The sequence below is a fragment of the Fukomys damarensis genome, unplaced genomic scaffold (genome assembly GCF_012274545.1).
Source record: "Fukomys damarensis isolate Sample0158 unplaced genomic scaffold, DMR_v1.0_HiC HiC_scaffold_24, whole genome shotgun sequence".
Classification (NCBI taxonomy): Eukaryota; Metazoa; Chordata; class Mammalia; order Rodentia; family Bathyergidae; genus Fukomys; species Fukomys damarensis.
The window spans coordinates 53,586,074-53,599,727 of NW_022900936.1; the positions used below are offsets into that span (position 1 = coordinate 53,586,074).

At 39.0% G+C, this 13,654-nt stretch overlaps 1 protein-coding gene across 1 annotated transcript in view; it reads right to left on the reverse strand.

The window, feature by feature from the left end:
• Positions 1-13,654, reverse strand: part of Morc1 (MORC family CW-type zinc finger 1) — a 193,912-nt gene that overhangs the window by 160,711 nt on the left and 19,547 nt on the right. The window contains exons 5-8 of the mRNA XM_010630190.2: positions 8,566-8,656; positions 7,834-7,942; positions 4,717-4,876; positions 2,183-2,288 (exon numbers count right to left, since the gene is read on the reverse strand). Coding sequence (XP_010628492.1) covers positions 2,183-2,288; positions 4,717-4,876; positions 7,834-7,942; positions 8,566-8,656 — 466 coding nt within the window. The remainder of the gene's footprint in view (positions 1-2,182; positions 2,289-4,716; positions 4,877-7,833; positions 7,943-8,565; positions 8,657-13,654) is intronic.

A 13,654-nucleotide genomic window follows, 5' to 3' on the forward strand; every position in this document is an offset into this window, starting at 1 on the left:
TATTCTAAGTGTAAAAGGAGCTTGAGAGTGAGGGAGGGAGACAATAGATCAAAACCATGAAGCAGAACTGGCAGCAAAGCCTTTTAGAAGAGAAAACCGCAGTGGTGTTACCACCCCTGCAGAGGTGTACTGCTGTCCCCTCTTGGCACCACAGAGGAACCTGTGTCAGCACTGCAAAGCACAGCATCCCCGGTATAAAAATTATGTCTCCTATCTTTCCTCAAAGATCCTTGTGATTAAACCATGAAATTTTTTTGCTGAAAACGCAAACTTAAAAGCACCAACATTTTCAATTTTCCAAAGTGTCCTAGGTATAATTCATCTTCTGTATTTTTGTAATTAATGGCCTGGACGGCTTGACACATTTCAGGGTCCACACTAAGCAACCTGAAATGGCCAGAACTTTTCCCTAAAACTTAGCTGTCAAATTATTCTTCTAATAATGCTTTTTGGACAACAGTGCTGAAATGCCAAGACACTCGGACAGATAACCATTTGAAAATTTGTGTTCAAAACTTCAAACAGCATGAAATATCAGGGAGCCCACAATTAAGCAGAAGGGAAAGAGCAATGGAAAGAGGGAAGACAGGGATGGAGAAGCAGAAACAGTTTGGGACCTCCTTCCTCGTACTGGTGTATTAATAATGGCAAAAGGGTTCCCAGCAAACAACAGCAATTAGCCTAGATACACTTTTCTTCTTTCCTACAAGAACTGAAACTTCCTTCTCTGTGTATGTTTGGAATTCCACATGCTGGAATATAGGAAAAACAATCTACATTTCAAAAAAGTAGAAAGGATAATCCAAAATTGTGATATTAAACATCAAATTGTCTAACTATAGAGAGAGCTTTCTAAATTTCACCTCAAAGGCAAAAGAAAAGTTCTCTGGTAAATTGTCCTACTTTCTTGGGTTTCAACACCTTAGTCTAAAATCTTTCTGTCCAATATGGTAACTACTGACCACAAATAGCCACTGGGGTAGTGTACAAATCCTCACACGCTGTGTGTGCTAAACAAATTCTGGATTCAAAGACTTAGTATATAGAAACATAATGAAAAATATTAACATTTTTCATTTTGAAACAGATGATATTATTGTGAATAAGCTAGCCTAAAAACTTTATTAATATTAATTTCATCTGTTCCTTTTTATTTTTCATATCATGGCTACTAAAAAACTTAAGAGCATATATGTCACTTGTATTTGTGAGAGTCATATTTTTATTACAATGACATATAAATGAATCAGATTGGATTAAATTATATAAACCCCTTCTAGCCCTGGACTCTGATGCTAAGAAACTGTAAACACAAGCTAGTAAATTTTCTTTTTAGTATTGGGGATCAAACTCGGGTCCTTGCACTTGTGAGGCAGGTATGGCACCACTGAGCTAAATTCTCAGCTGGCTAGTAATTTTTTTTTGTTTTGTTTTTTGGCACTGGGGATGTAACTCAGGACCTTGCACTTGTGAGGCAGGTGGCAGAACCACTGAGTTAAATCCCCAGCCACCACTAGTAAGTTTAACAAGTTAACATAGAGAAACCCAGTTCTCATCAATACTTCATTCTTTCTCACTTTTTCTCCAAGGTTCCTCACTATCTTATCATTCTCTTTCTCAAGGCTCCCTAAGAGTCAAGAATAAGTGTGTCAATTTATTGATAAACTGCAAACACACACTCATAGGGACATTCTGGACAAATCATGTATCTGCCATTTGGTCATATTTCTTTTTGTTTCACACTGTATTTGCAGATAATAGGCACTAATGTCTCTTTTTGATGATCTGCAATGAATAATGTACTTTTTGTTTTAATATCTCTACAAAATGAGTTATAACACTAGAGAACTTCAGAAGTCTCATAATCCAGCGATTCCCCAAACATACTGCTACCTATGTATCACCTGGGAAACATGTGAAAAATAGTGATTTCTAGGCTTACTACCTGGAGATTCTGACTCTGTAGGTCTTGATGATGCCCAAGATCCTACACTCCAAAAAGCCCAGATCACTCTGAGGCTTAGACCAAGGGAACCACAGGATACCTGAACTTACTTCTGTAGCAGGTGTAAGATGAAATGTCCAAGTAGGAAGGCCAGGAACCTCAGACTTAGATGCAGGGCTCCCACTCTAGTCCACAACCATTACATAAGGGTAGTCTTCAAATACATACATTACTCACCCTTCAGGATCCCCTGCCATCAGAATATCTTCCTTTTTGGTTTTAACATCCAACTCTGGTTCTCCACTAAGCAGAAGCTTCAAGTTATAAATAACCAGCAAAGTACCTGATAGAAAAGTAGATGTGTGACTTGTCAGTATTTCAAATGCACTAAATGCTACATGTTGTGCTATCACCTCATGTATAGAATTGAGTCTGCTACAGATCAATTTTCCTTTTGTACCTCAGTAAATGATATGTTTGGATGTGTTCCAAAATATATGTCTCCCATCAGACTCCACTCTCTGCCAAAGAGTGATGAGCTTTTATAATATTTCTTATTACTATTCAACTCATTATAAATCTTTCACTCTGGCATTCTTTTCATAATTTGCATCATAAAAATTGTTAGGAGCCTGAGCCAAGTTTGTACTGTGAGCAAAGGTCTCACTGGTAGAACCGATATCAATGCCTAAAAGAAGAAAGATGAGATTTTTAAAATTGTAAAAAGGCAAAGTATTGCTTCTAGACTTCATGGCTGGTATTGACAAACTTTCTCTGCAAAAGGCCAGATAGGAAATATTTTAGGCTTTGAAGGCCATATGGTGTCTATCATAATTACTCACAACTCCACTCTGCCTCTGTAACATTAAAGCAGTCATAGAGAACATATACATGAATGAGTTTCACTGTGTTCCAATAAAATTTTATTTATAAAATCAGGAACGTCCTGTGGGCATTGTTTGCTGACCCCTGCTCTGAGGCATGGTTAATTAAACAGCACAAATTATTTACAAGGTTGATTATGATACAAAGGCAAATAATACTGCCTCAAAAATTTTTTAAAGTAATTATATTTTGTAGGGAAAACAGTAGAGTGGCTAAGAACATGGGCTGTGGAGACTAAATGTGTCTAAATCATGGATAACAGCTTACTAATACAGTGACCTCCGCTGTATTTTCAAATCTCTCTAAATCTGATTTTTCTAATTTATAAAACAGAATTTATGAAAGACCTGCCATACAGAATTTTTTGAGGATTAAATTTACTTCATTTTTAGAAAGCTTCTGGAAAACTATTCAGGAAATAAGAAACCCTTCATTAATATCTGCATATTTTGTAATTAGAAGTCAACTAAAAGATTACATTAAATGCCTTTAAAATATATTGTGTGCATGTTCATAAGATGAATACTGATTTATTTTTAGGGTTAAAATTGTAACTTTATTTAGATGTTATTTGTATATAGTCTACAGTAATGTACAGAAACACATAAAATTTTTTGACAGACTTTTTAATACTACTTTCCTTTTTTAATTATATAAGAACTTTATTGACAGTTATCACTTCCAATAATTTTGCCATATTTAAAAATATACCTATGGTTAAAGGTGTCCTTTACAAATTGAAGGATAAGATAACGTCAGAGAATCTCTTCACTAAAAAATGTAAAGAGAAGGATGTTGTTTAATACCACTTTCAATTTACAATAGCACTGGTAATGCTTCACGATGACAGATACTCTGCTTCATAAAACAAAAATTATTTGCTTCTCTGGTTGATACATTCTCACTAATCTTTAATGGATTAACATGTATCATGTATTTCAGCTGAAAATTATTCTAAAATTTTTATAACCTAGATATTTGGTGTTCATAAAAGATGTTGATGTAGCTAAAACTTTAGAAATGAAAACATTAATTCTCTAGTAGCAGCCTTAGTAAAAACATGAGCTACCAGATCTCACCTTCAGGGCTAACAATGCACAGTCATTTGCCTTTGGCTCGGCCCCACAGTCCTTGTGCAACTATGCATGAACTCAAAGATGAACACTAAGTTATTTGCCACTACTTTTCCTCTATGATAAAAAAAAGAACCGACCTCAAACATAATTTTTAAACAAAATGCCCCATTAGAGAAGAAATTTTGAAGATAAAGCAAGGCAAGTCTGCAACAGTTTAAAATTTCACTATTAGCATCACAGGAGTCAAAGTCCCAAGCAGCAGAGTACACACAGCATCCTCTAAAGCAGAGTTCTTCTGCTTATAGACATGAAAATGGTGGAAGTCTGGACAAACACCGGGACTGAAAATGTCAGTGGACACAACGCATTTGACATGGTAAGGCAAAAGTTGGCAGAGGGGGAAAGACCTGTTAATCTAGGAGGAAAAGGTAGGCAAAGCTTTTGCTAACTCTCTGCCTCATAATAATAAATTGAGATTTATTGTTGTATAAGTTGCTGACTCTCCTGTTGGCGGGTATCACACCGTCTCAGATGCTGCAACAAGCATCTCCTAACTCTGCTACACAAAGCAGAAGTGGTGAGTCGTGGCCATCGCATGCGTCATCCTCTTCTCACTTGGTTTCACCCAGCTCATGCGAACACAAGCCTTTGTCCTGTGTCAGAGATTTACGGTAACTCACACGTGGAGCCTCTTCAAACTCACTGATAAAATGAATGTCTGCCCTATGTGAGCTTATTAATACAAAAAAATACAAAAACATATAAAGAAGACACTAATGCAAATACTTCCATCAAAATCTCGAATCTTACCACATTTTCCACAGATCATGTCAAACTGATCCATCAGTTCAGCTTCGTTTTGAAATGGAGAGTATTTATAAATTATGGACAGTTCTGTTGAGAATTTTTGGGGATCATCTGTGACAGATTCTCTGGTTCTTGTTAACCACGAAGGCATTGGAACTACAACCTATTTTTAAAAAGTGAACTCATTATGAAATCCATAAAAACCATCATTGTTTTGTCCTATCCTAATCCATTCTACTTTTCATCTAAATTATAAAACACATGAAGTTAAAAGTTTATTTTCCTCCCACATTGCATTCTAATTTTGTAAAGAAAGATAGACAACAAACACGTATACTCAGGGTTTTATTTTAAAGTACTGTACTGTGGAATGTGAGGACAGATGGAGTCTGCTCCAGCTCCCTCTTAAAAGATGGGTGGAATGGCAGAGCAAACAACACTACCAGCACTTTAGAAGTTGAAAAGTAGATGACAGCATACCAAGAAATACAACCCAAGGTCCCCTGCCAGAAAAGAAAGAAGCCAGCGTGATTTACAATTCAGATTGATGGCAGTAGAGCCAGAAGAAGCAGCATCAAGATTGCTGTCTGGCTACAAAAATTCTGGATATTTATTCTCTGAAAGGAGTGGAACCTGTGTTTTTGGACCGGAAGACACACAGGCGCTGTCATTAGGGGACCTCACTGAGAGTAGAGGGACTAAGTGAAAATGTGTATATCAGATGCTGAGATTCCCAGGTGTCTTTTCTCATCTTCTTCCCAAAAGGAATGGCAGCTGTCTTCAGAGGACTGTAGGAAACCCGACCAGTCCAAAAGGAAAGGCCTGAAATATATAACATTAAATGTTCTCCAACAGAAAAGAGTGTTAAGATTTTAGATTTTTGGATCATTTAATTAGCATACTCATAGCTGCCAATCTCACACTCTTGAGACTTTCAATCAACATTTTATTGGACTAATAAAAGTGCTTTGGACTAACAATCATCTAAGAAAAACATCTGATATGATAAATAGAAGCCACACAAACAAACATAAATCAAACAATTCAGTGGAAATATAAATCATACAGGGAAGATGAAAATGTCAAGGAGAAAAATGTCACTGTTTAATAATCTTCAGAACTATTATGAGAAAATACTGCATGCGTGAAGCAAAAACTCGATAATCTTTGAAAAAGGATCACTGAGAGACTAAAAAGGCTTCTTGGAAGTTAAAATTATGAATGCAAGAAAAAAAGTTATGAGAAAATTGGAGGATAAATTGTGAAAAATCTAGAAAATAAGACAGAAAGACAAAAGACAGAAAATAGGAGAAAAAAAGTTAAGAAAATAAGAACACTTCCCAGAAGTCTAAGAACTAAAATCAAGAGGAGAAAAAAAAAAGACTATGGTTGGAAGAAAATTATAAATGTTACAGGAAACTAGACAGGAGTTACAGAATATGAATTTCCAGATTTAAAAACTTTCACATGTGCCCAGTGAAATTCCTGTAAATAGATCAGATAGATAAAAAATTGAAATCAGAACTGTTGGGAAAAGGATGGTTCTTTTGACCTTCAAAATGTAGACAGCGGGAGAGAAAGGAACAGGCCACATACAAAACAAGGGAATAAAATTAAAAGATTTTAAATTTCTCAATAATGCTACAAATTAGATAATGGAGCAACACCTTGAAAATCTTGAAGGAAAGTGAATTCTAGCCTATAAATAATAACAAGCCAATTTGTCACGAAGTGTTGAGATAAAATAAGAACGTTGTAATGAATGAGGAGTCTCAAAAAGACTTGCTTCCCATATTCTTGTTCAGAAAGCAGCTACAGAACATGTCACACCAAGAGGAGGATGCAAGCTGCAAAAGAAGAGCTCCGGGATCTGAGACCTGACAGATAACAACAGCAAGGGCAGATGCCAGGATAACCCCAAATGCCAGCCTTGGAAAACAGGAGTGCGAGCTGCAGCTCAGGCAGAGGATCCAGAGCAGAGCCGTTGGGAAGATGGGGCCAATGGAAAGGAAAGCAGTTGCAAACAGATAAACTAAGCAGTATGAACACTGAAAACCAAGCAAACATTCAGTAACAGTGATAAAGGCACAAAAAGCTAGGCAGTCTATTATTAATTCCGGAAGAAATAAAAAGTTATGCTTAAAAAAAGTTCATGACATGGCATAATGTGAATGGTGTTTACACAGTCTTAAAATGTATCTTCTGAACACTGACCTCACCAAAATTATGAAAGCATTATCTTGGGGTAAAGGGACTGGAAGGCTGTGTATGTGTGACAGAAGTGGGGAAAAGAAGGTAAACAAATGCCTTGGGCACTCCTGACTCCCCAATCTTCCATCTGTATCACTGCTTTTGACAATTTAGTAATAATAGCCCCACTTATGTATTTATTTATTGTTGATCCAATTCGTATGTTTCTGCCTTGTTCTGTGACAAGGCTGAAAACTTTTTGATAGCCCCATAGTCTTCAGCTGGTTTTCTACCTTCCACAGTGGTTATGCAGTGCTGAGCAGAACTCAGGGCCTCAACCTGTTGTGTTGCGTTGAATTGTAACTAACTTTCACAACAGCAAAAGGCGGGCACTGGAAATCAATGAAATGTCGCTAGGTCAGCAAGTGGAGTTGACATTTTCACTAAAATTACAGTATTACACCTACTTTCAAATAAATTTATTTTTATTTTTATTTCTAAATCTTTGACTCCAAAATTCTATTCACTTTAAAAATTATAATACATTTATGGTACAAGTTGTGGAAAGATTTTGCAGACTTCTTTCACAAACCTTACTGGGCCTCATGGAGACTCTTTTTCAGGAAAATCTGGGTACACAAAGAATAAAAATAATGTCCTCAAGCAAGTCCTCCAAGGGCTGGGGGTGGCACTTGCTTAGCATTCCTGAAGCCCTTGGTTTGATCCCTACTACTTGACAAAAAGACAGACAGATAATGCAAGCCTCTGATTAATCCCAGAATGAACGGATACTTCCTCTCCATGTCTCAAACATACTCCTAAATTTATAAATCCTAAGCAAGAAAGAAGTTATAAAAGACTTTAACTCCTAAGAGGATAAAGGAAGTAACACTTTTGCCAGGGAAATGGAAGGATTCCCTCAAATCTTACCTCACTCAGACCTTCTTCTTCACAGAATGACCGAGAAAAAAGCACACAGGTCATTGTTTCTTCCTTCTTCGTAAAAAGAATAAAGTCTTTTCCAATTCTCATGGACCCACTATATAACAATGAAGAACATAATGATTTACACTTCAGATGTTAAAAATGAAACAGGTGGGCATGACTCTGTGTACTGTCATGGATCTTTCTCAACACCCTATCTTATGGGCCTATCACCAAGAGGTCACAGTCTTTATTTCTCAAACTGGCACTGATGAAGTGGAATGGACCCAGTTTCATGCTCCTGTTTGAGTCACAGCTGCTGGGATGAGGTACCATCCACGGCTCAAAAGAACAATCACTGGACCCTTGTGGAGACACACAGAGCAGCCTCGGGCCTCAACTCTTACTGAGACAAACTAAAAAAAGCTATAGTCACAGCACTTAGGCTGCAATGTGCTTTGGAAAGCAACAGAACATAGAGATGCAATGAAGCTTCAGTAATACCCAGCAGCACCACTACAGGAATGGTTGCAGGAAGACTCATCTAACCATACATGAGAATTCATTTTTACATAAATCAAGTCAATTATGGGTATGGAGAGTCTGAAACAAGGCAGAACCTCTCCACAAGTTCACAGTGATTTTAAGCTTTATGTGTTTGCATCATTCTGTATAACACTGCCTTCCACACTGTCTCCAGTATCAATAATGCATGTGTTAAGGGGGGGAAATGCTCACCTTTTAAGACCATTGCCATACTGTCCAATGAACTTCGAAGTGGGTAACTGCTTCTTGGGTGTTCCAAAGTGAATGATGTCTGACGCTTCCTCTGTAATCGACAATGATGTTCAAGGTGGTTAGGAAGAGTCTTTGGGATCATGATATATCTTAGGGCATTTGAACAAGCCCATACCTCCTGGGCCAGGCCAGAGACAAGGACTCATATGAGGATCCACAATTTCTAGGAAGGATCTTAATGGTGGGACACTGATGGAGGTGGGTCAGACTTCATGCATAACTCTGGATAGTGCTGAGCCTTAATTTCCTTGTCTAAAAGGAAGTGCTAATACATCATGAAGTTGCTGATAAAGAGAAATGAAACAAATAAAATGAATGGTATATTTGTGAAGCCCTGGACAAAACCCTTGGCACTTGATAAATGTGAACAGATTATAAGCATTATAATGAGTTGTACCATGAGTAATTTTATCATGAATTTGACCCTTATCTAGGAACATGTAAGACTAAGAAGGACAGAACAGCTTTTGCTCTGACATTACCAGGGGGAAATGACTTAATTTGTCCAGCTTTCAGATTCATTCTCCTGATCTTGCCAGGGTGTTTCAGAATTCTAAACAAGAATCCTCTGAATTTTAGAATATACTGACCCCCAGAACTAAGAATTTTCTTTTTTTATTTTTTTAGTCTGCCTCAATAAATGCTTTAGATTTGTTCTGAACCCCCCCAGTATCATCCAAGGTACAGACATACTCTATGTAGTTCAGTGGCACTTGGAATGAGGTGTGTAAAGGCCACCTAGCACCCTGTTAGTTTTATCAAACTGGACACTGGATCACACGTTCTTACAAAGGTTAAGACTTGAGAATAGCCAGGATGATAATATTAGCCACCATGTACTGACTGCTCGGTATATACTGAGAACTTCTGTATGTTTTACACATTACATGTTCTGTACTGTCTACTTAAATTAAGGAAGATATGATTAACTGTTACATTGTTGTAGGAGGAACAGAATGAAAGACAGACAAATAAGATCTGAGAAGATCAAGTATAAGAAGCAAAGCAAGGATAAGGTGATAATGAATCAACAGGAGTGTGGCCTGCAATTGGAATCATCAGGAAAGGCCACTTTGAGAAGGCCAACAGGTGAGATGAGATTTGGATAATCAGGGTTCAACCAGGTTTGGCTCCAATGTTAGAAGCAGGGAGAGAGTAGTGTGAGAAAAGGCTAAAACAAAAATGGGTAAGAGGAACAAATAACCCCAAGTAACCCAAGATTTTGGAAGTGAAGCTCAAGAGCACAAATTTATTCTTTATCAGTGGAAAATGAATGAGGGTTCCCAACAGGATAATTATATGGTAGCACTGACATTTTAAAAAAATGTCTCTTGACCGGGAGCTGCCATCATTCCAGCACCAGGAGGGCTGCCTGGGCCCTGATCCACCGCGGGAAGGAGCCACACCTTCCCCCACCGGGAGCGGCCATTGTTCCAGCACCAGGAAGGTAGCCATGTGGGCACCCCTGAACCCCCATAACTCCCATAAACACCCCCCCGTGCACCCTCAGGCTGCTGATTGAGCCAGTCTTTGGACCCACTCTGCAGAGGCAGAGGGGGTCATAGAAGGTATTTTTCAGTTCCCAATTTGTTCCAGCACCAGGAAGGTAGCCATGTGGGCACCCCTGAACCCCCATAACTCCCATAAACACCCCCCCGTGCACCCTCAGGCTGCTGATTGAGCCAGTCTTTGGACCCACTCTGCAGAGGCAGAGGTGGTCATAGAAGGTATTTTTCTGAGTTCCCAATGTTGAATATCTTTAAAGAAAGGCCTGGGAAACCTGTAGTAGAACGGTGTGGAGTTCAACTGTTCAGAAGGTTGGGGAACTCAGTCTGGGCTTTGCAGCCCGAGGTCAGTCTGCGTCATGGAGTTCACCCATCAGCTAACTGAGATCAAGGGTCTTGAGTCCTAGCTCTGTCTCAGCCCCAATCCTAAATGGTAAATATACTATATTGAAAAGTTCGTTCACTGTAGACATGTTCTGGACTGCTTCTTCATTTCAATTTAATTCAAAGGGTTTAAGGGTGATAGACTAGTGACTACCACAGGTGGTCAGTGTCCAAAATGTGCTTGATCATATTGTGTTGCTGATTGTATCAGTTGGGATAAAGGATTGTCGTGGATTTGATGAGCGGTTTTCTCTGATGTTATGAAGATGAGAATGTCTGTGGATCTTTACAGACCCAGAATCTAGGGCACAACTAAATCAGGAAGATTTGGGTGATAACCCAGAGATTAAACCAAGGACAGCCTGACAACAAAAATAAAAATGAGAAAACACTTAAGCAGGACACAAAGACAGACTTCCAGTTCACCAATGCCAAACAGTAGGGCAAATGAGGATGAAAAGGCTGATAGTGAACCACCAGGACACCCTGAACTCAAAGCACAGGAAGTAACAAAACAGATCAATCAGGCTCTAGAAAAATTCAAAACAGAAATAATTTCCCAGATAATCATAGAGATGGTGAGTAAAATGAAAGTTGTGATTCAAGACTCTAGAACAGAAACTGACAAAAAAATAGATGAGCTCAGGACCACGATAGAAGCCATGAAGGCCCAGCATAAGAAAGAAATGGAAACAATAAATGCCCAACATAGGAAAGAAATGGAATCCATAAAACAGATTCAAACAGATATCCAGGAGATTAAACACTCCACTGAAAGTGTACGCAACAGAATAAAAGAATGCGAAGATAGACTCTCAGATACAGAAGATAAGATTGCAGTCAGTGACCAATGAAAAGAAAGCTCTCTTAAAAACAGTAGGGGGAGATCCAACACGGGAAGGAGAACCACGCCTGCTCCCGACCCAGCGACCATCGCTCCAGCACCGGGAAGGTAGGCCGGCCCGATCCACCGCGGGAAGGAGAACCACACCTGCTCCCGACCCAGCGGCCATCGCTCAAGCGCCAGGAAGGTAGGCCGGCCTGATCCACCGCGGGAAGGAGAACCACGCCTGCTCCCGACCCAGCAGCCATCGCTCAAGCGCCGGGAAGGTAGCCGCGTGGGCACCCCTGAACCCCCATAATCCCCCCACACACACTCTCAGACCTCCTGACTGTGCAAGTCTTTGGACCCACTCTGCAAAGACAGAGGTGGTCATCAAGGGTAGTTTTCTGAGTTCCCAACTTTGAACATCTTTAAAGAAAGGGCGTGGGAAACCTGTAATAGAACGTTGCAGAGTCCAACCATTCAGCAGGATAGGGAACTCAATCTGGGCCTTGCAGCCCGAGGTCAGTCAGCATCATGGGGTTCAGCAATCAGCTAACTAAGATCAGGGGTCTTGCATCCTCGCTCTGTCTGAGCCATTAAACAGTAAATATACTATATTGAAAAGTTTGTTCACTGCAGATATGTTCTGGACTACTTCTTGATTTCAATTTAATTCAAATGATTTAAGGGTGATAGACTAGTGACTACCACAGGTGGTCAGTGTCCAAGTTGTGCTTGATCTTAATGTGTTGCTGATTGTATCAGTTGGGGTAAAGCATTGCCATTGATTTGATGAGCTGTTTACTCTGATGTTATGAAGATGAGAATGTCTGTGGGTCGTTAGAGACACAGAAGCTAGGGTGCAACTATATCAGGAAGATTTGGGTGATAATCCAGAGATTAAACCAAGGACAGTCTGACAACAAAAATTAAAATGAGAAAAGACTTAAGCAAGACACAAGGACAGACTTCCAGTTCACCAATGGCAAACAGTAGGGCAAATGAGGATGAAAAGGCCGATAGTGAACCACCAGGACACCCTGAACTCAAAGCACAGGAAGTAACAAACAGATCAATCAGGCTCTAGAAAAATTCAAAACAGAAATAATTTCCCAGATAACCATGGAGATAGTGAGCAAAATGGAAGTCGTGATTCGAGACTCTAGAGCAGAAACTGACAAAAAAATAGATGAGCTCAGGACCACGATAGAAGCCATGAAGACCCAGCATAAGAAAGAAATGGAAAAAATAAACGCCCAACATAGGAAAGGAATGGAATCCATAAAACAGATTCAAACAGAGATCCAGGAGATTAAACACTCTGTTGAAAGTGTACACAACAGAATAAAAGAATGCGAAGATAGGCTCTCAGATATAGAAGATAAGATTGCAGTCAGTGACCATGAAAAGAGAGGTCTCTTAAAAACAGTAAGAGATCATGAGAAATCGATCCAACAACTCCTAGATGATGCAAAGAAGAATAACATAAGACTGATAGGAATACATGAAGTAGCAGGAGAAAATACAAATGACTTAAAAAAGCTGTTCACAGAATTAATGACAGAAAACTTCCCAAACAGAGGGGAAGAATTTGACATTCAGATAACTGAGGCATATAGGACCCCAACTAGCTACAATCAAAAAAAATCTACACCTAGACATATAATAATCAAGATCCCAGAAACCCAACAGAAGAACAAAATACTACAAGCAGTAAGAGAAAAGAAACAAATCACATACAAAGGAAAGCCCATCAGAATCACAGCAGACTTTTCAACACAAACCCTTGGGGCAAGGAGAGCCTGGAATGAGATATTTCAAGTACTAAAAGAGAACAACCTCCAACCTAGACTCATGTATCCAGCAAAACTCTCTTTCAAAATGGAGGGGGAAATAAGATACTTCCAAGACAAAGAACACCTGAGAAACTACATGAATACCAAACCAGCACTACAAGCAATTCTAAACAAGATCCTAGAAAAAGACAATGAAGGCAACAACACCATGGGGCCCAAAAGAGCAAATCAAATAGCCAAGGCAAGAAATTAAAAGGAGAAGGTGAAAAAGTAAAAAGAGTCAACAAAAGGCCAATAACATGTCAATAATAAGTCAGTACATATCAGTTATAACCAGTAATGTCAATGGCCTCAACTCACCAATCAAGAGAAATAGACTGGAAAAATGGAATAAGAAGCAAAATCCAATAATATGTTGTATACAAGAAACACACCTATTGCAAAAAGAAGCCCATAGCCTGAAAGTGAAAAGAGAGAAAACAATTCTCCATATGACAGGAGCCCAAAAAAAAAAAAGG